Source organism: Zeugodacus cucurbitae, chromosome 2 (genome assembly GCF_028554725.1).
Source record: "Zeugodacus cucurbitae isolate PBARC_wt_2022May chromosome 2, idZeuCucr1.2, whole genome shotgun sequence".
Lineage (NCBI taxonomy): Eukaryota > Metazoa > Arthropoda > Insecta > Diptera > Tephritidae > Zeugodacus > Zeugodacus cucurbitae.
In genome coordinates, this window is record NC_071667.1 from 31,887,556 (window position 1) to 31,914,656 (window position 27,101).

Here is a 27,101-nt window from a genome sequence, read left to right on the forward strand (position 1 = left end):
GCAGTATTTGTGTAAAGTTTTATTTCGTTATCTTCATTGGTTCCTAATGTATACATTATAAAGTGAAGAAATAAGAGGGAATTCAAAATTGTGTTATGTGGGAAGTAGTCGTGGTTGTGAACCGATTTCATCCATTTTCCACACGTGTTATCAGGGTGTCGATAAAATATTATATACCGAATTTCCTGAGATATGGTTTTTGACCCATAAGTGGGCGATGCCACGCTCATTTTCCATTTTGTAAAAAAAATCTGAGTGCAGCTAGTTTCTGCTATTTCCTCTGTAAAAGTTAGCGTTTCTGACGTTTTTCGTTAGTGAGTTAACGCACTTTTAGTAATTTTCAACCTAACTTTTGAATGGGAGGTGATGGTTATTATCCGATTTCAACTATTTTCATGGTGTATGGTGGGGTATGTAAGGGAACCGATTTCAGAAAGTTTGGTTTATAAAGCTTTATTGGTTTGCGATATATATACAAAAGACCTATTTGGGGACGGGGACACGCTCACTTTGCCAAAAAAATTACATCCAAATATGCCCATTCCTAGTGCGATCCTTTGTACCAAATTTTATTTTTACCTTATTTATGGCTTAGTTATGACACTTTATGTGTTTTCGGTTTTCGCCATTTTGTGGGCGTGACAAAGGTTTTTATTTTTTTCGAAAGCAACCCTCTCACTGACCCAAGGAACATGTGTGCCAAGTTTCGTCAAGATATGCCAATTTTTACTCAAGTTACAGCTTGCACAGACGGACGGACGGACATATATTCGGATTTCAAATATACTCGTCACCCTGATCACTTTGGTATATATTACCACGTTTATGTTTTATTTCTACTCAGTTATATTCTACATGGGTAAAGCCTATAATCATAAACGGCAAATACTCTACTCGAGGTAAATTCTGAATTGAATTAAATTGAGAGCTGCCACGTATTTTAAATTTTGATAGACTTTTTTGGTAAATAATTAAATTTTTAGCGAAAAATTGGCAATATGGGAACCCTGTATATGCAATTTGTCAAAACAATATACACAACTGCTGAGTCCAAAAACAGATATATGTCCGTATTTTCCAGATATAAGGGGTGTGCGGCATAAATCGGTTGAGAAGTGTTCGGGCAGAAATGCACGAGCAAAACCGACCACTGACAGACCCAAAAAACGAAACCGACTACCCACTCGTCGAAGTTTTTGCAAAAAACCGGTTTTCGCTACACCATCCGACTACCCACAGTGCCACGGGTGGGCCACAAAAAACCGGTGCCAAAAAGTAACCAATAACCGGTTACTGCAGTACTACACAGTACCAGGCGTTTGCCGCAAAAATTCGGTAGTAAGTGGGGTAGGGGTTTTTAGCGAAAAATTGGCAATACGGGAACCCTGTATATGCAATTTGTCAAAACAATAAACACCGGCACAAAAAATCAGCTGATTTGACGTTCAACTTAACTCTAAATACGTTTATGCATCCGAGTTAACATACGTAAAGAAAATGTGTATATTCTATCCGAGTAGATCATTTAACTCGTGGTGAAAAAGTGTTTATGCATGGGTGTTGAACTTACCCGTGTATAATATAACCGAGTAGAAATGAAGCATAAACGTAGTATATGACTCCATCTTAACTCGATTAGTTTTAGGTGTTACAAACAACCGTTATGTGAACAAAACTATAATATTCTCGTAGCAACTTTGTCGCGGAAGTGTAAAAAACTGGAATGACGTTATGACAATGGCCTCAGAAAAGTTTAGCGGAAACTAAAGTCAAAAAGTCCGTTGGCCTATTAACGTTATCTGGTGGAGTTTTTTTTAGTACTAATGGCTTTTTCACGGCTACATGGGATGCGTATTGGCGTAAATTCAATACTTTTCTAACAGTCTCATTGCAATCTTATTTAATACAATTTACCAACTCCCGTAGGCTGTTCTTCGCGTTTTTATATACATTTTTTATTGTTTTTTTGTATAAATTTCTTTGTTATTATCTCTCTCCGACTTGAGTTTGCATTTTGAAATGAATTAATTGACAGCTGCATTTTTCTCGGCTTCGTTTATTCGTAGAATGAATTTTTTTAACTTTTTCTATTATAAGGAACAGTGCATTTGTTAATAAAAATACATGTAAAAGTGTATTTTCTGTTTTCATTTTTCAAATAATCACTTGACAAACTGTATATATTTTACATAGTTAACCTTATTTAGTTAAATATTTAAATGAATGATGAGAATATTTATTACTAATGTAAACGAAAAAATTAAAATTTATATACGGAAAAAAATCCGATCCCGTGGATATGCACGGTACCGTACGGTAGAAACGAACGGTAAAAGCGGTGGTGAGTGTTCATTTACAGTGTGATCTCATAGTATAGGTCGTACCAGTTGTTTCGGGAATAATACATATGGGGGTTGAGGAAATTTCTGGACCGTTTTCATTTTCAGTGTACATGCATTTAAGGTTAGGTATATGGGAGCAAGGGGAAGTTATGACCCGATTTTACTCATTTTTTGCACAAAGGAGAAGAACTGGTTTCGAAAAATTTTGGATGAGTGATGTGACAGCTCTAAAATAGTGTTATTGCAGAAATATTTTATACCGATATCTTCATTGGTTCTTGGTTTATATATTGTAAAGTGAACAAATTAGATTGAATCTAAAATTTGAAAATTGTTAACCGGTTTTGTACATTATCAACCCGTGACATCAGAATGTTTGGTACTATATGCGATGTTCCACGTTTTTTGCACTATTATTAGTAAATACCGCCACTACAGAGTCCATTTAAAAAAATCATTACATTTTTTACTCAGATATTTGAATTTCGACGCCTTCCTCAATTGAGTGACGTCACAGTACAGGCAGAAACGAAAACAAAGCAACTGTAAATCTCTTTCATAATCTTTTCTGCTTTCTTTCTTGGGTTTGTGTATAAAACTTACCGGAAGCAGCATGTTAGCGGGAAACTTAATATCTAGTTATATTGATTATAGCCTACACGAGCAACCCGCGACAAAGTGTGAAATGATAAGTACGCTAGTCTTCGCACCACAGTTTTTTAACCAATTGTCAGACTCACTATTTGTATTATGACAGGAAATACAGGGTTGAAATTATTTTGATACGACTTAATGCATGAAAGTTAACATGGGTTTTGGTGTAGCATATTATTTTACATTTAATGTGGATCGATGTCATCATATTATTGGGTATATTGGGGCTGGAGTAAGGTCTATTCCCGATAACATGTTTTCCACGCAATTTCATTATAATTACTCATAATTTATATCATGTTTAGTCATATTCGTATGCTTATATTCGGCATAAAATCGACTAGAATAACCAAAATCGCTATATATGTAATTATATGGAGGCTGAGGTAATTCGTGGACCGATTTTACTAATTTTCACCACCAAACTAAAGTATATCCAAGATTAACCGGGCTGTGGTTAAAAAAACTCTTAATTGATATATGAGGAAGTATTGACCATATTTTATCTATATTTAGAAAACATATTTGCCTTTTGATTTAAATGTGAGATAATTGACTTATATTGATATATTGACCGATATTTTCGGTAAAAAGTCAGCCATAGACGCGGACACCTTATTGTTCGGTATCTGGGATCTTGAAAAGTTATAGTCCGATTTCGACTATTTTTAGAAGTTTTCATTAGTGCAAAGTTTTATACCAATAAATTAATTGGTGTTTGATTTAGATTTTCTAAAGTAAAATAACCAGAAGTAATTTAAAATTATGTTGTATATTAATTAAGGGAGCTCTGAACCGCTAAGATATCAAGAAAATGCTACGTACCACATCTAGTTTGAATTGGTGTCACGCCCATTGTCCATTTATTTTTACCAATTTGAATGCAGCTGATCTGTACTATTTCCACTATGAAATCCAAACTCTTTGTGCCACATTTTACTCTCATAATGCCAAGGAACATTTGTGCAATGGGCCGACGGATAGACAGAATTGTCTTGTCATCCTGATCATATAGAGATACAAAACTTTATACTACATACGAGAGTATGGTTAAATTTGGCATACACACTGAGCAAATTGGTACCGTGGGTTGGCATATCTGGCCGATTCCACTACCACAAAATATCGTTAATATTAAAAAGAAGTTCAATCATTCAGGCACCATTTATGGTACGAGGATAATAATATTAATAGATATGTATGTGTGGTCAAGGTGGTTTTGAGGAGTGTACTCTTCCCCACCGTGGAAACATTTAAATGTGTTTCTGTTATAGTTGCTTGATTGTATAATCACCGAGGCTTCGTTCGAAAGTTGGCAGAATCGAATTAAAACAATGTTTACTCCTCATTTAACGCTATTTTGACTCTCAATCGTATAGGGTCAAATTTGGTACATGCCTTTCTTTGTCATATATCGAATATGATAATATGAATTCTGTAGACTTTCTATTAAATAAATCGATCTTCATGAGGGATACCTCCACGAAAATATGTGTGCCCTTGAACTTAACAATTTAATTTAATTTGATATCTAATAGTTAAGTAATAGTTTTTTTAACATGCTACTATCTGCGACAAAAAAATTTGCAAAATCGGTCACTTCCTTTCCCCGCCGTCCAGATCGTCTACATATCGTGCGATATCTTAATGAAAGGAAGAAGACATGTTATTTCGTACCTAATAGATTTGGATAAAAAGTGAGATCGGTTAATAGAATTATTGTACCACTTATAATAAATATATTTACAGCAATTGTTATTACCTGAGTTGGCGTCAAGTGTATGAGGCTGGCTAAATGCTCTCTTTCTGGTGCGGACAGGTACCTTTGCTGCTTAAATCGCCTCTCTAATTCATATACCTAAAATTTAAAATAACCAAAAAAATTTTATAAACTCAAAGTAAACATAGACAATTGAAACCGCCGAAAGAAACAATTAGATAACAAGCAAAAGAATTGTTGATTTATTATTAAGATAACACACAATTTGACCTATATATTCGGCATAAAGTCCAATAGAAAAACGAAAAGCACCATATATAGTATATAGGTTGAGCTAATTCCTGAACTGATTTCACTCCCTTTCATCTGCAACATACATTATATGTATATAAGATTATATGTTCATTTAATCAAATATTACACGATTTATAAGCTCTTAAGCCCATCGTATCTTTGAAAATCCTATAATTAGCTATATGAGAGCTAGGGGAAGTTATCACCCGATTTTAACCATATCTGGTACAGAGACATACAATTAGAAAAAAAATATTTCCTCTGAATTAAATAGAGATATCTGAGAGATTTACCGATATTTTCGGTGAAAAATTACCATAAGACGCTGAGTTCTTCATATTCGATATCCGGGGCATTGAAAAGTTATAGTCCGATTTCGACATTTTTTTCCCAAGTGTCATATACAGTTCATATACAGTATTTGTGCAAAGTTTTATTTCGCTACCTTCATTGGTTTCTTATGTATATACATATTATAAAGTGAAGGAATAAGATGGAATTCAAAATTGAGTTATATGGGAAGTAGTCGTGGTTGTGAACCGATTTCATCTATTTTCCACACGTGTCACCAGGGTATCAAGAAAATATTATATACCGAATTTCATTGAAATCTGTCGAAAAGTTCCTGAGATATGGTTGACCCATAAGTGGGCGATGTCGAACCCATTTTCCATTTTGTAAAAAAATCAGAGTGCAGCTTCTTTCTGCTATTTCTTCTGTAAAATTTAGTGTTTATAACGTTTTTCGTTAGGGGTTAATTTCAACCTAACATTGTATGGGGGTGGGCGTGGTTATTATCCGATTTCAACTATTTTCATGGTGTATGGTGGGGTACGTAAGGGAACCGACTGCAGAAAGTTTGGTTTATATAGCTTTATTGGTTTGCGAGATACATATAACTTCCCCAAAAAAATTATATCCAAATATGGCCTTTGTACCAAATTTAACTTTTATAACTTTATTTATGGCTTTGTATGACACTTTATGAGATTTCGGTTATCGCCATTTTGTGGGCGTGGCAATGGTCCAATTTTGCCCATTTTCGAAAGCAACCCTCTCACGGTCCCAAGAAACATGTGTACCAAGTTTTCGACTAGTCTCGTCGCCCTGATCATTTTGATATGTATAACCCTATATCTAATTCGTTTAGTTTTATGACTTATAAACAACCGTTATGTGAACAAAGCTATAATACTCTCTCAGCAACTTTTGTTGCGAAAGTACAACAAGTCGGGAAGGGTGTAAACGAACATTTTATACTCTTTCAATTTATTTATATTCGGCATAAAGTCTACTAAAGTTCACTTATTGTTGCTAAAATATCTCACATATATACGGTATGAAATCCACCGGAAGTTTTAAAAGCCGTATATGAGGTATATGGGGCTAGAGGGAGGATTGATCTGATTTTCCCCACTTTTGGCACAGAGGCACATTACTATAAGAAACACATTTGATTTTTTTGGAGATTTACGGAAATTTTCGGTAAAATATTTTGCGCGAACACTGGGGGACTCATGTACGATATCCGGGCCTTGAAAACTTGAGTAAAGTTTTGTTCCGGTATATTCATCGGTGCTCGATTTATATATTGTAAAGTGAAAGAATCAGTCTTAAAAATTGGTCTTGTTCCTGGACTATGGTTTTTGACCCATAAGTGGGCAGTGCCATGTCCACGGTCCTTGTTTTATACCAATCTTAGTGCAGCTTTACTATACCATCTACACCGTAACATTTAGGGTTTCTTGTGTTCTTCCTTACTGAATTATAGCAGTTTTAGTAGTTTTCAACATTTCATTTTCATTTGAAGGAGGCGTGGTTGCATAATCTGTCTAAAAAAATTAATCCAGAAAAATTGGTTAGTAGTTTATGTTATTATTCAAAAAACTTTATAGAAGGCAAGGTCACGGTCCCTTTCACAAAAAAATTGCATGCCAATATACCCCTCCCTAATATGATACTTTGTACAAAATTTTGTTTTTAAAGTTTTGTTTGTGGCTTAGTTATAGCACTTTATAAGTTTTCGATTATTGCCATTTTGATATCTCACATATTAACCGATATACATACATACATATATGGTACAAAGTCCGCCGGAAGTTTGAAAATCCGAATATGAGATATTGGCCTGATTTTGCCCATTTTTTGGCACAGATACGCACTGTTCGAAGGAAAAGATCTCCTTTGAATTTCTTTCAAATATCTGATTTACCGATATTTTCAATAAAAAATTAGCCCCAAATTTCGAGGTCCTCATGTTCCATATATGGGATCCTGAAAAGTTATAGTCCGATTTCAATAATGTTTATACGGGCTATGCCACACTAGAAACAAAATATTTGTGCAAAGTTTTGTTCCGATATCTTCACTGGTGCTTAACTTATATATTGTAAAGTGAACAAATCATCAATCGAATTGGACTTCAGAATTGTGGTATATGGGAAGTAGGCGTCGTTGTGAATCGATGTCGCCCATTTTCAAATTATAGAATTTGGATGCCAAGGAAATGATTCGAACCGAATTTCGTTGAAATTGGTCGAGTAGTTTCTGAGATATGGTTTTTTGCTTATTAGTGGTCGGAGCCAAACCCATTTCAAATTGTGTATAGAATTTATAACCTTTGTATGGGAGGTAGGCGTAGTTATAATCCGATTTCCTCCATTTTTAAACTGTATAAGGAAATACCTAAAGGAAACAGTTCAAGAAAGTTTGGTTGATTAGTAATTTACAAGCTAGTAGCGGCCTAGTGCGATCCTTTTTACAAAATTTTACTTACATATCTTTGTATGTATATAGCTTAGTTATGGCACTTTATATGTTTTCGGTTTTCGCCATTTTGTGGTTTAATTTCGCCATTACGAAAGCAATGGTGCCAAGGAACACGTGTACGAAGTTTCAATAAGATATCTCAATTTTTACTGAAGTTACAGATTGCACGGTTGGACGGACGGACAGACGGACGATAACTTGAGTAAAAAATTAGATATCTTAATGAAACTTAGTACATGTGTTGCTTGGTCCCATAAAAAGGTTGGTTTTTTAAATGGGAGAAACCACTACCACGCCCGCAGAATGGCGATAACCAACCTATCTGATAACAGATAATAAATAATAATAAACTATAACTAAGCCATAAATATGGTTTTGAAAACAAATTCGGTACAGAGGATTACACTAGAGAAAGGCATACATAGATGATTTTTTTTTTTTTGGGAAAGTGTACGCCTTCCCCTTAATCTATTAATTTATTATACATATCTCACAAAGTACTAAAACTTCCCCTTAATCTATTAATTTATTATACATATCTCACAAAGTACTAAAACTATATCAGCCAAACTTTCTGAAGTCGTTTCCTTTAGGCAATTCATGTTGAAAAGTGAGGTGGTGTGAGTGAGGGCTACACTCACAATGGTATAAAATCGCAAAATGGGCTTGGCGACCTCCACTTATGAGTCAAAAATTATATCTCAGATGCTACTGGACCAATTACTATGAAATAACATTTTCTAGGCCTCCAAATGGTACAATTGAAAAATGGCTCAAATGGGTTTGTAACCACGCCTTCTTCCATTATAACGCAATTTTGAAGACCAACTCATTCGCTTACATTATAATATATAATTGATGCACCAGTGAATTTATTGGGACAGGACTTTGCACAAACACTGAATTTTCAATATGTCATGGCCCGTCTAAAATTGCCGAAATAGGACTATAAGTTTCCGAGAGCCCGATATCAAACATGTGGACCTCAGTGCTTGTGACCAATTTTTTACCAAAAATATGTTAAGATCTAGCAGATATTCTAAAGAAATTGCGAGGAAATGTTTTCCAGATAATAGTGTGTCTCTCACCATGAGAGGTTTGAAAGTACAGATGGGAGAAACCGGACCATTGGCACGCCCTCTAAATGACGTTAACGGAAAAGTTATAAAGTGCTAAACTAAGCCATAAATAAAGCTATGAAAAATTTCGAACAGAGGATCACAATAGAGACTGGCATATTACGATGTATTAAAAAAAATACATGGCCCGAAATGGGCATGGCGTCGCCGACTTCTGGGTCAAAAATCATATCGCTTGAACTACTCGACCGATTTCAATGAAATTTTTTACATACTATTTTCTTGACACACAGATGTTACCTGTTGGAAATGGGCGGAATCTGTTAACAACCACGCAAGTCCGGGTGTAACCGAACATTAAATACTCTCGCGTTTTATTTATTTAATATTATTAATATTCTCTCTCCAGCGGTATATTCTGCTTAAAATCTACTAGAATAACGAAAATCATTATTTATAGTATATGGTAGCTGGTAATGCCTGGACTGATTTCAACTGTTTTTACCACCAAGCTACATTATATACAATATCATACATGTTCACTTAATTTTGTTAACATATCTCAGATATAAACCTATATATACGGTATAAAATCCATCGGAAGTTTGAAAACCGTATATAACGTATATGGGGGCTAGAGGAAGGTACACTATTATAAGAAACACATCTTATTTGAATTTATTTAGAATATCTGAGAGATTTATCGACACATACACTGAGGTTCGATATCTGGGGCAACTGAGAACGTATAGTCCCATTTCTGCGATTTTTGGACTCATTATGCTACAATCAAATTTCAGTATTTGAGCAAAATTTTGTTGCGATATCTTCACTGGTGCTTAAATTATATATAATACAGTGAACGGATCATATAGACAACAAAATTCTGGTTTATGGAAATTAGGCCGATTTCAAACTATAGTATTGAGATGCCTAGAAGATGTTATGAAATCAATTTTGTTGAAAGTGGTCGAGTAATTCCGATAAGGAAGAAGACTTCTTCGCTCTCCGGAACTATCGACCGAGAGAAACGCCTAACCAAATGCACCAACGTTCGATGGAGCGAGGTGGCTTGGTAGGGTAAAAAGAATTCTAGAATGACCTGTCGCTGACATGGGTGAAGGAAGCTGTCAAAACGCTTCTGAACCTCTGGGAAAATGAAGGTGGTAGACCGCAGTAGCATTTCATCGGTACCAAATCAAAGATTATCATACCTAGAATGGTAGACACGGAGCATGCTATCAAGTGAACCTTTACAAATATTAGGTCGCCTCAGCTGAGTTCCAATTTACAGAAGTGCGGTTACGATGTGGCTCTAGTTCAGGAACCATGGTTAGCACCAAAAATTACACCCTGACCTCAATTTCTACACAGATGACTTGACGGTTGTGGCTATAAAGGATGTCAAAGAAGCTCATACTCATTGCATTTTGTTACACACACCACACGAACTGGTGAGTGCTGGGTACACCGGCCAGAGGAAGGCGTGAATGTACTCGGGTCTTGCAGTACGCGGAACTAAGCCAAGAAAACCGAAAGTGAGTACTGCTGGAAGGTGTATAAAGATCTTCTAAGAGATAACAAAAAGCTGAAGCTACAAAAATGAGACAGATTAAAATGTTTTGTCTTCACTCAATTTATTTAATTCGTGCCTAAGCCCTCTAAAATAATTAAACAATTAATACATTTAATGCAACGTCCAATAATTAAAAAAAAATGTTTTTTTTACTTATTCTTGACACTTAGATTTTACTTTTTGCAAATAAAAATCTGATGACTTATGAAATATGGCCATAGAATGCTCATTTAACAATGTTGAAAATTTGTTACGTTTATAAATATAAATATCACATTAAATGAATACTATTAATGTAAAATTTCTGCCCACTGATTGGGATACAACAAAAATTAAATTAATTCTAGGTATAAGCTAGTTATGCTTACCTGAGCCTGGGTAAATAATACCCTCCGTTTCCGTCTCTGCGTCAAGGGAAATTGCAATGGTTTCGAATCAGTAACACTACAAGTAGCAAGGCTTCCCATATTGGCCATATGTCCCATGGAGGTAGTAGCTGACCCACCCATTAATCTGGTAACTGGGAAAGTGAAATATATACTTAAATTTAGTTATTTTTTATATTACAGACATATAAATATTGATTGAAAAAATTTTAAATTAATAATTTATAGTACCAGTATTAAAGTATGCAATTGAATGAAAATAATATTGACCGAGTTGTATGAAAAATACATTTAAAAAAAGACAGAAGTTAATAGACGACCCATAGAGATAACCAAAAACCTAATGAAATATAGAAATAAATAAATCTCAACAAGATTAAGCAATTTCTAATACAAAGAGGTTGTGTTAATAATCAACTTTAATCCGTAGTTTTAATTGTCTACATTATGTAAAAGGATGTAAGGAATATTTAAGGAGTATTTAACCGAACATTTTATACTCTCGCAATTTATTTCAATATTTTTTTTTTAGACTTACGTCTAAACAACCTTTAAATATTGTTCAACTTTATTACGAAAATTCACATTCTGTAAAGAATATGTTTCGCGCGCTTCGCTCAACTTATGGTGAAACCAGTATCCATCTTGAGACCCAGCATTCATTATTGGATAATATTCGACTGAATAGACCACGTCCAGCACGCAATGAAGAAAACATAGCAGTTGTAGCTGAGAGTGTACCCGAAGGCCGTGCAGAGTCAATTCGACGTCATTCGCAGCATTGCGCATTTTAAGTCGAGATCTTAAATTGAAAGTGTACAAAATACAGCTTGTGCAAGAACTGAAGCCGCTGGACATTCCCAAGCGATATTGCTTCGCTCTATGTGCTCTTGACAAGTTCCACAAAGATCCGACGTTTTCGAGCCAAATTCTGTTCAGCTAAGAGACCCATTTCATGCTCTATGGGTATGTAAACAAGCAAAATCATTTGGGACGAAGAGCAACCTGAACAGATTCAAGAGTTGCCATTTCATCCAGAAAAACACAACGGTTTGGTATGATTTGTGGGCCGCACATAGGGATTTCCGTGGCTGAAATTCAAAAATGGCATATTGTCTGATTTGAATGAAAATTTCACAGTTTGTTACCAACTATCTATACATTATTTTCCCAAAGTATTAGGATTCTATCTGCATTAGTTTTTTGCCCAGAACTGCCCAAAGTTGGTGAATGTGGAGAACATCAAAATTAGCAAAAAATTTACTCAAAAGTCAAATCATTGATACAATAAAACAACTATTGAAATTCAACTTTATTACATATTATTATTGATTTATAATATGTATCAAAGAAAAAATTTGTATCAAAATCCACTGAAAAAAATAATGCATAAAAAATTTTGTGGAACAACATAATTTGGACGTCAAAATTTCAATGTTCTTCAAATTCAAAGTGGTGCATCTTTTTAGCGCTGTCTACCGCTGTCGACATACATATCCGAATTGAATGCAATGAATGCAATTGTTTTTGGCACTGATTTCTTAACATTTTGTTGATATTTTTACCGTAATATTGAATATTGTTGAACAACATTGATCAAATTACATTAATTTGCGAAGTGTGAAAGTGATTAGAGGTCAAGTGATATCAAGTGCTGCAATGGAAAGTTTTAAAATATCTTATATAAGAATATGTGAACTTTTAATGGATACCAATAGTGATATTGACATAGTTGTTGAAATTATTGCGATTAATAATAGAAACATGACTCAAGTGGATGTTGCGAAATTTTAAACATTTAAAAAAAAAATTTTGTGACAAAATTTAAAGAGAGATGGCAAAGAGCAAGACGTACGAGAACAAGATTTCTTGAAATGAATGAACAGTGGCTTACAAGTGATTATGTAGTGGAAGTTACTAACGAGACAGAAGCACCGAGCTGTTCTAGCATGGTTAAACGCGGACGACCAACTATTGCCTTCGAAAACAGTAAGCCGCGAACAAAGAGAACAAAACTGCATGCATTTTATGAAAACATCTCGGAAGAAATGGTTTTGTATGCCGCAAAAAAACATGGTAGCGCAGATATGAATAAGGCGTAGATTCTCGATGCTTCATTATCTAAGCACCAATATGAGGTTTTAACACCAACATATATAATGTCAAAAAAATGCTATGTACCAAAAATCAGTGCTGTAGGTCAAAAATTAAGTTTCACCTTATATGGGAGGTGGGCGTGATTTTGATTTTTTCATTTTTTTCTTGATTGGAATCCAAAACAATGATGTACCAAATGTCATTGTCCTGCGACAACTCCTTATATTTTTAGCCGCAGTATGCACTAGCTGAAACCTATGTGGGCCGGTGGAATCATCGCTTCATATTTCTTCAAAAATGATACCGGTGAGAACGTAACCGCCAATGACGACCGTTATCGCGCAATGATATCCGACTATTTAATGCCTGAAATTTAAGCTCGAGATCTCGGCGACATTTGGTTTCAATAAGACGGCACCACTTTTCACACATCTCATCAATTAATGGATTTATTGAGAGAACACTTCGGTGGTGGATTGGCCACCAAATCGTGTGTTATCACACCGTTAAGCTTTTTTTTGTAGGGATATGTAAAGTCTAAAGTATATGCTTGTAATACGGCTTCGATTTACCCGCTAGATACCAGTCGAAATGCTCGAACGAGTAGCCGCGGCCAACATTTGAAAGAGATAATCTTAAAAAAATAAATGCCCATTAAATTTGAATTTTCTGCGTTTTTTTTTCTTTATAAGAAGGGTGGGCCATTCCTAGGCCGATTTCACTAATTTTCTCCACCAAGCTATGTACTTAGCTTTCACTTAATTTTGTTTTCATATATTACATATTAACTGATATTCATATGTATAAGATATAAAGCCAACGGAAGTTTGAAAATCCAAATATTAGGTAAACGAGTTTGGATTCTAAGGGAAATATAACCCGATGTTTTCCTATTTATTTGCACAGAAATGCATTATTAGAATGCTTCGCTCCGAATTTACCCACATGCACTGAGGTTGTCATGTTCGATATCTGGTATCTGTCTTTAGTAAGTCTAGCTGATATAGCTTTCGCTGTTCGTGAGATATATAACAAAAAAACGGATTAGGGGCAGCCCATGCCCACTTTTCCAATTACATTTTATCCATTTTATATATAGAGAAATGGGATGGAGAAATGGGATTATTATATGATTTCAATTATTTTCATGGTGTGTGATGGAGTACGCAAGGGAAACGACTGCAGAAAGTTTGGTTTATATAGCTTTATTGTTTGCGAGATATATACAAAAAACCTACTTGGGGGCGAGATCACGCCCACTTCCCCAACAAAAATTACATCTATCCTAGTGCGATCCGTTGTGCCAAATGTTACTTTAATATCTTTATTTACGGCTTAGTTATGGCACTTTATATGTTTTTGGTTTTCGTCATTTTGTGGACGTGGCAGCGGTCCGATTGTTCAATACCAAACATCTCATGGTGCCAAGGATAAGATATCTCTATTTTTACTCAAGTTATCGCTTGCACAGACGGACGGACGGATGGACAGCCATCCGGATTTCAAATCTACTCGTCACCCTGATCACTTTGGTATATGTAACCCTATATCTAACTCGTTTAGTTTTTGGTGTTACAAACAACCGTTATGTGAACAAGACTATAATATTATCTTTAGCAGCATTGTTGCGAGAGTATAAAGATACGTTTTCAACATAACCTTTGTATAGAGAACGGACGTGGTTTATATCCAATTTCCACAATTTTGATACTGAATGAAGAAATTCTAAAGCAGGTTTGGTTGATAATGCTTTAGTAGTTTGTGAGAAATTTACGGGCGCACTTTCATTTTCCGTTCACTTTCCCAAATTGTTGAAATCTGCAAATCTGTTTAAAGCTTAACTTGACATATGTAGAACTTAACTTGACAGAATTCGTGACGTTATGAATAAAAAATGTTCATTGAAAATATACTAAGTCTAAATATGTGTACAATTGCTAAGAAAGTTTTACAGTTGATTTCGTTTATGACGTCGCGTTTTGCAATCATGCCTATGGTAGAATAAAAATGAGTAAGCAGCCAAGCGTATTATTATTAATAAAATTACAAATTCGGAATTGTTTTAGGCGAAAAATAAACATACTTATTTTACACTGTCTATACAGAATGTTGTATTTTCCTATCATCTCTATACAATGAGGTACAGAGAATTTTATATGGATATAAATATATATAGAATTCCGTAGAGATATCTGCACACATGATTTGTAAACTCATATTATGCTCTAATTCTGGCTTAAATGTACGTATTTGCAGCGCAAAATTCGGAAAAGATTATCTATTATACTTAGCTATTGGAATTCCTATTAAACACAATATACTGATTTTGGTAATAATCTCAGTGATATGAACATCTTGTTTTATAATCGACCGTCGGTTGAACGCGTAAGTGCTGTTATAAGTTAATTTTTAATTTTTTTATTAAGAATAATATTTAATAATAAGTTATTTTTATATGTAAGTAAATATGTATATATGTATATTAATTGTGTGTATATTAAATGTGCGATTCTGCCATTGATCAAGATATTAAACGTCTACGAGGGTAGTAATATCATCAGACAGTGAAGTAAAGTACATATCACATCTCCCTCGTATATTGGAGGTCATATAGAGTCTGAGGAATGTGTGGATCGATTTCATAAATTTTTACTATCAATTCACATTATACATAAAAAACATTCCTATTTACATTCATTAATATAATTATACGATGTTTGCCAAATGGAGACATTGTGGAGGAATGTTAAGTGATTTAATATATTTTTGCAAATCTTATTATGTTTAAAATATGTATGTATGTGATTGGCGTTGGAGGATGGAGTCATATGTAGAAGTTCACGTAAGTAAGGAAAGTTTCTGACTGCCATTCACTTGGGAGTGGCCAGGAACGATTCTTTTGCATGTGGCTCAAGCAGCTCACGACTTCCGGTCTTAGACCAAGTATCCTCTGGGTAGCCAACAGACATCCGTCTGGAAGCGAGCTAAAATGAGAAGGCGAATCCCGCTTATGCGGTTTGGGACCCACCACATAAAAACGAATAACCAATGAATAAGAAGCAACAACCTCGGATGAAACATCCCCCTTTTGATGATGACCACAGCAAAGTATTACCAATTGGCGCCAAACTGCCAAAAGGAGAGATGCGTGGCGCGCTGTTGTGGACTCGGCTATAACCACGTAAGCGGCTTCTACGTCAGTCAAGAAGAAGAAGATTGGCGTTGCAACCGTTTAGCCGGTTATAGCCGAATCGACGATAGTGCGAAAATGAGTTTTTGGTTAAAATTCTGTCAACAATGCAGATTTATATATTTTATTTCTACCTTCATTCATTAACTAGATTTATCGATGTACTATCGAAATATTTTTAGTTTATTGTTTTTAGTTTTAAACAATCTCGAGTATGATGTCCACTGCAAGACCTTTATTGGACACGTCGTGGGAGATGAGGTGCCAACGGCTGAGTTTTCGGAATTTGTAAATATAAATTTCACAAAATACTGTTTAAATATGTATCTTCTATATGCTGAATTGTTTACATGAAATATATGATTGTAAATATTAAAAAATTAAATATTAAAAAATTGCAAATATACCCTTTTTTGGTCTCTGAAGCCCACCCTTAATTTCGTTATTATAGCTCACATTTGTATTAAGCCTACCTCACGTTCTATATGTGTGGACTAGTAAAAGTACGGCCCAATATTTTTGTGCAAATATAATCAAATTTATTTTAGTTGTACTTTGATGACTTCATTAATACACCACTTTTACGACAAAACCCTCAGGAACTACTCGACCAATTTCAACTCAATTTGGTATATAATATTTCTTCGATATCCTGATGTTATGGTTCGAAAAATTGCGAAATCGGTTGACAACTTTCTATATAACACAATTTTAAAGTCCAGTCTTATACTTCCTCTTTACAATATATAAATAAAGAACCAAATTAATAAAATCCATCAACCTGACATAATGATTTTCAAATTTACGGTGGATTTTATACGGTTTATAAGGTTAATAAGCAAGTAATCTTAGATAAATTAAGTGAACGAATAAATTTGTATATATTGGAATGAATGGCGAAGATGTATGAAATCGGTCCGTGACTTTCACAAGCACCCCGTATGTTATAATTAGTGCAAACAAGTTTCGAGTATAGATCTTCCCTAGACCCAATATTTTGGTGGCCCGCTACCTCTATTATAAAGATTTTTGTCTATTTGTTTGACTGTTCCCTTATGTAGCCTATATAGTACGTTTTGTACCTTTGATTGAATTTATATTATGTTCGGTAGAAAAAAGTACTGCTACTGTATATAATTTCTCTTAGCAATGAATATTGTCATCTGAATGATTTGTTATAAATGAGACTAAGAGAATCAATTACCAAAAATATAATTTTATTTACTACCAAAAGTGAAGACAATTCATTCATGGATTCATCGAAAAGAATATTGCTTACAACTTTCTTTAAAATAAAGTTTCACCAATACCTGAAAATATTGCCACGCATTTCAAATTGTGAGAGTATAAAATGTTCGGTTGCCTTTCCTTACCCGGTTTATTTTATATTATTTTTTAGTTTATTTAGAATTCTTGGAAAAGTGGTATATTAAACATGACACTGAAATACAGATGTACAATTCAATTTTCGAGTATTGATAACAGGCAAATATATGATCAGAATACCTTTAAATAATTTTTATATTTTTTATTTTTTTTTTATCAAGTGGCACAAAATTTTTCTACACAAACAATAATAAATAATCAACCTAAACAAACAGTGACTTAGCTGAATTGTAAGTTTCGATCGGTTCTATGTTTTTGCTTAGTCATCATGACAATGGATTGGAATGCTTAAAAATATCGAATACATAGTAAATAGAAGCACTTGAAAACAAGTAAGGTAGCGTTGTGTTTGAACGTAGCTGAAAATTATAAATTCACGCAAATCGCTAAAATCAAAGGTGAGAAATATTTGCGTAAGTTTAATTTTAATTATAATAATAAAATATAATTTCACATTAGACTATGTCGATTACATTTGATATATTATTATATATATATATAAACATATACATGTTTGAATAATAGGGTTACTGTTTTTACTACCAAATGCCAACGCGCTAATCGAAATATTCTCACTTAATTTTATTGATATATGTAGATTTGGCTAAATTCGACTTTAAACAAGCAATGAAAAGTTAAGTTCGGGTGCAACCGAACGTTTTATACTCTCGTAATTTATTGATGTAATTTTATTAAGATAACACAATTCGACCCATATATTCGACATAAACTCCAATAGAATAACGAAAATCATCATATGTACATATAATAAGAGGGCTGAGGTATTTCCAGAACCGATTTCACTCATTTTAACCACCAAGGAACACTATATCTAAGACCATACGCTCACTTTTTATTTTTTCGTATTTTTGAAAAACATATGATTAGGTATATGGGAGTTCAGCGAATAAAAAGACAGCGGCTACGCTGGCTAGGTCATGTTGTCCGAATGGACGAAAACACTCCAGCCCTGAAAGTGTTCGATGCAGTTCCCGCCGGAGGAAGCCGAGGAAGGGGAAGGCCTCCACTCCGTTGGAGGGACCAGGTGGAGAGCGACCTGGTTACACTTGGGATCTCCAACTGGCGCCGAACTGCGAAGGAGAGAGAGAGGTGGCGCACTATCGTCGATTCGGCTATAACCGGCTAAACGGTTGCAACGCCAATCACATACATACATATGGGAGCTACGAGAAGTTCTGACCCAATTTTAATAATTTTTGGTACAGAGACACACTATTAGAAAAAAATATCCCCTCTGAATTACATGAAAATATCTGAGAGATTTACGATATTTTCGATGAAAAATTACCCTGAGTTCTTTGACAATTTTTTCACAAGTGATGTCACATCTCAAATACAGTATTTGTGTAAACCTTTCATCCGCTATCTTTATTGGTTCCTAATGTATATATTATAAAGTGAAGGAAACAGATATAATTCAAATTAAGTTATGTGGGAAGTAGGCGTTTTTGTGAACCGATTTCGCCCATTTTTAATCCGTGTCATTAGGATGTCAATAAAATATTATATACTGAATCATCATTGAAATCGGTCGAGCATTTTCTGAGATATGGTTTTTGACCCTTAAGTAGGCGATGTCACGCCCATTTTTTTCATTTAGAAAAACTGAGTGCAGCTTTCTTCTGTAAAATTTAGTGATTCTGATGTTTTTCATTAGTGAGTTAACGCACTTTTAGTAATTTTCAATATTATCTTTGTGAGCGTGGTTATTATCCTATTTAACCAATTTTATGGTGTCTAATGAAGTACGTAAGGTAAGTGACAGCAGAGAGTTTGGTTTTGGCCCTATTTCCCAAAAAAAATACATCCAAATATCCCCTTACTAGTGCGATCGTTTACACCAAATTTAACTTTTACAACTTATATCTAACAAAACTATGTATAATACTTTCTTAGAAAATGTTTTTTTAATGCAGATATAAATATATTAGTCTTAACTCAAATATGAAGTGATAAAAATTTCAAAGTCCTTTATATCCTGGTTCATTAGTTACAGGCAATAGGCAACTACTAAATTATCTTTATTTATTTATATAGTTCACTTTGTTTTGAAATAAAACAATTATTTTTTATGTTTTTGAACACTTTTTATATAACTTTTTTCGAGAAACGACTTTGACAATTTAACTCTGCGGAGAACGCCCCATTAAACCAGGGTTTTGACATAACCTCAGAAAACCAATATGGCGGACGGCGTATTTAAAACTTCATCCGATATGCCTGAAACTTGATATTCGGAGTTTTCAGGGTTGCTGATTTTGAATCCGATGTTTTAAAAATTCAAAATGGCGGATCCAATATGGCTGACGCTATTTTGAAAAATTCATCGGAATGGTTCGGAAATCCTTACTCCGGGTCGCTGATTACCACCCCCAAAAACAGTACATAGTAAGACCCCCAGGTTATGACAACATTTTTTTTGTGTGGCTGTATAATTCGAGATATCTGTAAAGTTGTCTTCCGTGAGCGTGTTTACCTCCTCATAATTTTTCCATGTGTAAAACAAAAAGGAATGACTTTGAACCAATCTTAATACTAAGTTGAGTTTTTGTCCGTCGCCATGGAAGAAACGGATTTCTATATGATATTTTATACACTGACTGATATATGAGAAACTCGCAATCATTATGTATATGAGGGCCGAGTTTACCCATTTTTTACACTAGAACATAAAAAAAAATATGTCCCACTGACCTACCTCAAACAAAAATTTTCTTTCGGACAAAAAGAGTTGCATCTGTGTAAAAACTGATTTTCTGCATTTATAAAATGCAGAATGGCTTTATATCACCAAAACAACTATCGATGGACATTGATGATTCATCCCGATGCGCACAACCAGAGTAAGTATTTTATTTGGCCAGAAAAGTAAGTATTCAATAATTAGTAATAAAAGTAATTTCTTCGTTTTCGAAATTAGTCTCCAATATCGAAATGTTTGCCTTCGAATTGAGCTTAACGTCATTATAATTATTATAATTTTAAAATAATTGATCACAGATTGTTTCAACTTTTTACCATATGTAATCAAAATGAAATGTAATTTGCTATCTTATGTAGTTATATCCATTTTTTATAAATTTTTTTTCTGTCCGTATCTTTCTTCTCATTGAAACAAATTTATATTTTTTTTTGTTCATTTAATTGTTATTTCCTGAAAGAATTATACAGACATTTTATAATTACGCATACCACGAGAATGGTCACCTAACCAAAATTCACAACCATACAAAATTTAAAAAATTGAGCTGGTACTTTTCGATTCATAAAGTTTTTATTTTTTAGAAAGAGCAAACTTTGATCACTTATGACATATCTCATATAACCTTTATACACCATTGAAAGAAGAGTAAACGGTAATTTATATGCGTATTTTTGAGAGATTCGAATGCAAATATTTCGATTTTGGAGGCTAACTTCGAAAAACGGAGTAATTACTCTTTTACTCTCGAAAAAACATGTTCGGTCCAATACACAGCCTAGTCTAATACCCGAAATAATGATCAAAGTATACAGGGGCATTTGTAATTAATTATTTTTGGAAAGTAGCGGGGCCAAGTCCTTAATAAGATTTTTTGTATCGCAAACCGACTAAAGCTAAAAATGTATCTAAGTAAAATTTGGCACAAAACCTGTCGATACCGAAATATAATATAACAAAAATTGTGTCATGGAGGTGTGCAACAACTATCTAAAAATGGTTGAAATTGGACTATAGACATAAGGCTCCAGATACCGAATATGGGGACCTCAATATCTATGACAATGTGCCAAAAATATACCTAATATAGGGATTTATTACACCGTATATATCTGCTTAACAGCAATAACGATGTCAGCCTGGAAATCCAACACAGAATCACTATTGCCAACAGGTGCTACTATGGACTGAGTATGCAATTGAAAAGTAAAGTCCTCTCTCGACGAACAAAAACCAAACTCTACCAGTCCTTCATCATTCCCGTCCTACTTTACGAGAGAAAGGTTTTGCGGAAGATTTACGGTTCCTCATTGGCAACGGCGAATACCGCAGACGATGGAAGGATGAGCTGTATGTGTTATTCGACGACATTGGCATAGTCCAGCGAATAAAAAGACAGCGGTTACGCTGGCTAGGTCATGTTTCGAATGGACGAAAATGCTCCACCTCTGAAAATGTTCGATGCAGTACCCGCTAGTGGAAGCCGAGAAAGAGGGAGCCCTCCACTCCGATGGAAGGACCAGGTGGAGAAGGACCTGTCTTCGCTTGGTATAACCAATTGGCGCCAAACTGCCAAAAGGAGAGATGCGTTGCCCGCTATTATGGACTCGGCTATAACCCCGTAAGCGGTGTCTACGCCAGTCAAGAAGAGGAGAAGATATATCTGCCTATCTGTACGATATGTTAGCAAAATTATTGTCCGTAAATGTATAATTTGGGTTTAATAGTTTTTTCAGGCTTATAATATAAATTTTTCTACCAGAGCTAAGCTATTCGTTACGTAAAATAATTAAAATTTTGCTTATTAATACATTTTGGTGCATAAGGCTTGATATAATAATAATAACTATATGACTTACTTGCAAATCTGGGATCATTTGTCGTAGATCCATACCAAGATGCCGAATTTCTCATATCTGAATAATGTCCTGCCAATGAAAGATTATCTGCTGGTCCGCAATAACTTTGGACACCTGGACTGTGATATAGTGAGCCCATCGCGTAGGGATTAGCCATGGTTGTGGAACCCAATGTATTAGGTGAAGTGATACTACTTCCGCTTGAATTTGTTCTAAAAAATATCATTGGTTATTTAATGAAATATTTCATTTTTTTTTAGATTTCCGATTAATATGTCATACATTACAATAAATAAGTATGAAAAGAAATAATATGTATAATAAATACGTGTTTTTAGAAAACATATGTTAAAAAGTAAGGAAGCTAAGTTCGGGTGTTACCGAACATTTTATACTCTCGCAATTTATTGATATAGTTTTATTAATATAACACACAATTTGACCCATATATTCGACATAAAGTACAATCATTATATATAGTATATGATTTCACTCATTTTCACCATCAAGGTACACTATCTATTATAGAGTCATGGAATCAGATGGAATACAAAATTGAGTTATATGGGAAGTAGACGTGTTATGAACCGATTTTATCAATTTTCATAAGTGTTATCAGCGTGTCAGGAAAATATTATATACCGAATTTCAATGAAATCGATCGAGTAGTTCCTGAGTTATGGTTTTTGACCCATAAGTGGGCGACGCCACGCCCATTTTCGATTTTGTAAAAAAATCTGAGTGCAGCTTCCATCTGCCATTTCCTATGTGAAATTTAGTGTTTATGACGTTTTTCTTTAGTGAGTTAACTCACTTTTAGTAATTTTTAACATAACCTTTGTAAGGGACGTGGTTATTATCCGATAATATCAATTTTTGTGGTAGGAAGTTTGGTATATGCAAGATACATATATAAAAAATGTATTTAGGGGCGGGGCCACGCCCACTTTTCCAATGTTACATTCAAATATGCGCCTTCCTAGTGCGATTCTTTGTGCCAAATTTTATTATTATAGCTTTATAGGTTTTCGGTTTTCGCCATTTTGTGGGCTCTGCTGTGGGCTCAATTCCAACCTCCTCAGGGTGGCAAGAAATATATGTCGCTAAGAAATCTTCATTTTTACTCAAGTTATCGCTTGCACGGACAGACAGACGGAAAGACATCCGGACATACTCGTCATCCTGCTCATTTTGATATACATATATAACCCTATATCTAACTCTTTCATTTCTGGGTAACACAAATAACCGTTATGTGAACAAAACTATAATACTCTCTTTAGCAACTTTGTTGCGAGAGTATAAAAATGTGGAATTTGAAAAGTCAAATCGAAATTCAACACACCAAAATTATCAAATACCGGATTGAAATTGAATTTGCTTGAATTGGAAGTGAATGACAGAACCTTCCTGTATATGTCGAAATGTTGACCAAAAGAGTGAATTTTTTGGAATAAATGATCAGAATGACGAGTGGATTTGAAATCCGTGCCCGTGCAAGCGATAACTTAAGTAAAAGATATCTTAATGAAACTTGGAACACATATTCCTTGGCACCCTGAGGAGGTCAAAATCGGTCCACTGCCACGCCCATAAAATGGCGAAAACCGAAAACCTATACAGTGTGTTAACTAAGCCATAGATAAAGTTATAAAAATAAAATTTGGAACATAGGATCGCATTAGGGAGGGGCACATTTCGATGTAAATTTTTTTTAAAAGTGGTCGTGACTCCGCCCCCAAAAAGGTTTTTTGTATATATCTTGCAAACCAAAAAAACTGTATAAACCTAACTTGCTCCAGTTTCCAAACAAAGGTTATGTTGAAAATTACTAAAACGGAAAACGTCAGAAACACTAAATTTTACATAAGAAATGGCAGATGGAAGCTGCACTCAGATTTTTTTACAAAATGGAAAATGTGCGTGGTGTCGCCCACTTATGGGTAAAAAAATATATCTCAAGAACAACTCGACCGATTTCAATGAAATTCGGCATATAACACTTTCTTGACACCCTGATGACACGGGTGGAATATTGTTCACAACTACGCCTACTTCCCATATAACTCAATTTTGAATTCTTCTAATTCGTTCACTTTATAATATATACATTAAGAACCAATGAAGATAGCGGAATAAAACTCTACACAAATACTGTATTTGAGCTGTGACATCACTTGTGGAAAAATTGTCAAAATCGGACCATGACTTTTCAAGGCCCCTGATATCGAACATGAAGAACTCGGTGTCTAAAAAATAATTTGTCATCAAAAATACAGGCAAATCTCTCAGATATTTTAATGTAATTCATTTCCTCTGAATTTTTTTCTTATAACACTTTGTCTATGTACCAAAAGTGATTAAAATCGGGTCATAACTTCCCCCAGATCCCATATACCTAATTATAGGTAATATAAAATATGCTCACTTAATTTTATCTTGGATATTATGTATGTTGGTGGTGAAAACGAGTGATATCGGTTCAGGAATTGCCTCAGTCCCCATATACTATATATGATGATTTTCGTTATTCTATCGAACGTTATGTTGAATATATGCGTCGAATTGTGTTATCTTTATAAAATTACACCAATAAATTGCGAGAGTATAAAATGTTCGGTTGCACAGGAACTTAGCCTTCCCTTACTTGTTAGTTAATTATTTTTAGATGAACCAATCATAAGTTATGATGTTAACCGCAAGACCTTTTTTTTGGACACGTCATGGGAGATGAGGTGCCAACGGTCGAGTTTTCGGAATTTTTATACTCTCGCAACAAAGTTGCTAGAGTTCAACAAAGTTGCTAGAGAGTATTATAGTTTTGTTCACATAACGGTTGTTTGTAACACCCAAAACTAAACGAGTTAGATATAGGGTTATATACATATACCAAAGTGATCAGGGTGAAGAGTGGAGTTCAAATCCGAATGTCTGTCTGTCCGTCCATCTGTGCAAGCTGTAACTTGAGTAAAAATTAAGATATCTTAATGAAACTTGGCATACTTATTTCTTGGCACCATAGGAAGGTTGCTTTCGAAAATGAGCAAAATCGGACCACTGCCACGCCCACAAAACGACGAAAACCGAAAACACATAAAGAGCCATAACTAAGCCAAAAATTAAGCTATGGAAATAAAATTTGGTATGAAGGATCGCACTATGAAGGGGCATATTTGGATGTAATTTTTTTGGGGAGGTGGGCGTGGCCCCGCCCCCAAATAGGTTTTTTGTACATATCTGGGAAACCAATAAAGCTATATAAACCAAGCTTTCTGCAGTCGTTTTTTTAGCAACTTCTTAACGCAGTCCAAAAATGAAATAAATCGGATAATAACCACGCCCACCTCCCATACAAAGGTTAGGTTGAAAATTACTAAAAGTGGGTTAACTCACTAACGAAAAACGTCAGAAACACTAAATTTCACATAGGAAATGGCAGATGGAAGCTGCACTCAGATTTTTTTACAAAATCGAAAATGGGCGTGGCGTCGCCCACTTATGGGTCAAAAACCATATCTCAGGAACTACTCAACCGATTTCAATGAAACTTGGTTTGTAATAGTTTCCTTACATCCCAATGATATGTTGTGAAAATAGGCCAAATCGCTTAACAACCACGTCTACTTCCTATATACCAGAACTTTGAAGACGATCTGAATCGTTTACTTTACAATATATAAAGCAAGCACTAGTGAAGATATCGGTGCAGAACTTTGCACAAATACTATGTTTGTAGTTTGGCAGCCGCAATCTAAAAATCGCCGAAATCGGACCATAGGTTTTTAAGGCCCCATATATCGAACACGAGGACCTCGGTGCTTCTAACCTAATATTATGGTTTCCAACTTTCAATGGACTTTATACAATATATATGACGAATATGTGGGTCAAATTGTGTATTATATAATATAAATAAAGTTAAATAAATAAATTGTTTTTGTATTTCTTTTGTTACTATACTAGTTTATGTAATGAAATGAAATATCCATGACGCCAAAGAATTGCTTTGTTTTGTGAGATCAAAAACGCGGATGTTGCATTATGAGCTTCTAAAACCAGATGAAAACATTTATCCACGAATTTGCGATTAGTTAGGCGACAATAATTTTTCAATATGATGACTTTTATCCTCATGTTGCAATGGACGTGGCTCCACTCAATTATGGGTCAAAAACCATATCTCAGAAAATACTCCGTCAAATTCAACGAAATTTGATTTATAGCATTTCCTTGGCGTTCCAATGCTATAGTTTGAAAGTGAGAGAAATCGGTTCACAAGCATTCCCACTTTCCTTATAACACAATTTTGAAGTCCACTTTATAATACATAAGTTAAGCATCATTAAAGATATCGAAACAAAAATTCGCACAAATGCTGTATTTCTAGTGTTGCATAGAACGTTTAACAATCGCCAAAATCGGACTTTAACTTTTCAAGGCACCAGATATCGATCATGAAGAATTGAAAGCTTGCGGTTATTTTTTTTATTTAAAAATATCGGTAAATCTCTTAGGTATTCTTAAGAAAGGAAATTTGCTCCTTCTAATATTTTGCCTCTGTGCCAAAAATGGACAAAATCAGGCTACTATTTCCTATATCCCCCTTATCTATACTACTATTCTAAAGAAGAAAGATTTGTATGTATGTTTGTAATAAATAAACTCAAAAACTACTGAGCCGATTTCAAAGATTCTTTCACCATTGGAAAGCTACATTCTCCCCGAGTAACATAGGGTATATTTATTGCTAGAATCTCAACTTTCTGGAAATAGTTCCCAGGTGAGGGTATCAAAAAGACTCCGTGATGGAGAATCCTAAATCTAAAACTGAAAATCGTCTTGCAAGTCATTCTCTTCGCATCGTAATCGGGTGCCATAGAGTCGAGTGAAAACCGCTCGCATCTGCGGACTGAACAATATTTCAAAACCTCAATTTCCGAAATACGTGCTTGAAAGTCGAGTACGGAGGGTGTGCAGCAGCTTAAAGAACAAAATATTAGAAATATACAATCTCGAACTAGGGCGTC

The 27,101-nt window shown here is 34.6% G+C and overlaps 1 protein-coding gene across 1 annotated transcript in view; it reads right to left on the reverse strand.

Moving 5' to 3' along the window:
- LOC105219597 (homeobox protein Nkx-2.4) overlaps positions 1-27,101 on the reverse strand; it is a 50,065-nt gene that overhangs the window by 9,876 nt on the left and 13,088 nt on the right. Inside the window, exons 3-5 of the mRNA XM_054228143.1 lie at positions 22,075-22,286; positions 10,803-10,954; positions 4,759-4,854 (exon numbers count right to left, since the gene is read on the reverse strand). Of these exons, the coding sequence (XP_054084118.1) occupies positions 4,759-4,854; positions 10,803-10,954; positions 22,075-22,286 (460 nt within the window). The remainder of the gene's footprint in view (positions 1-4,758; positions 4,855-10,802; positions 10,955-22,074; positions 22,287-27,101) is intronic.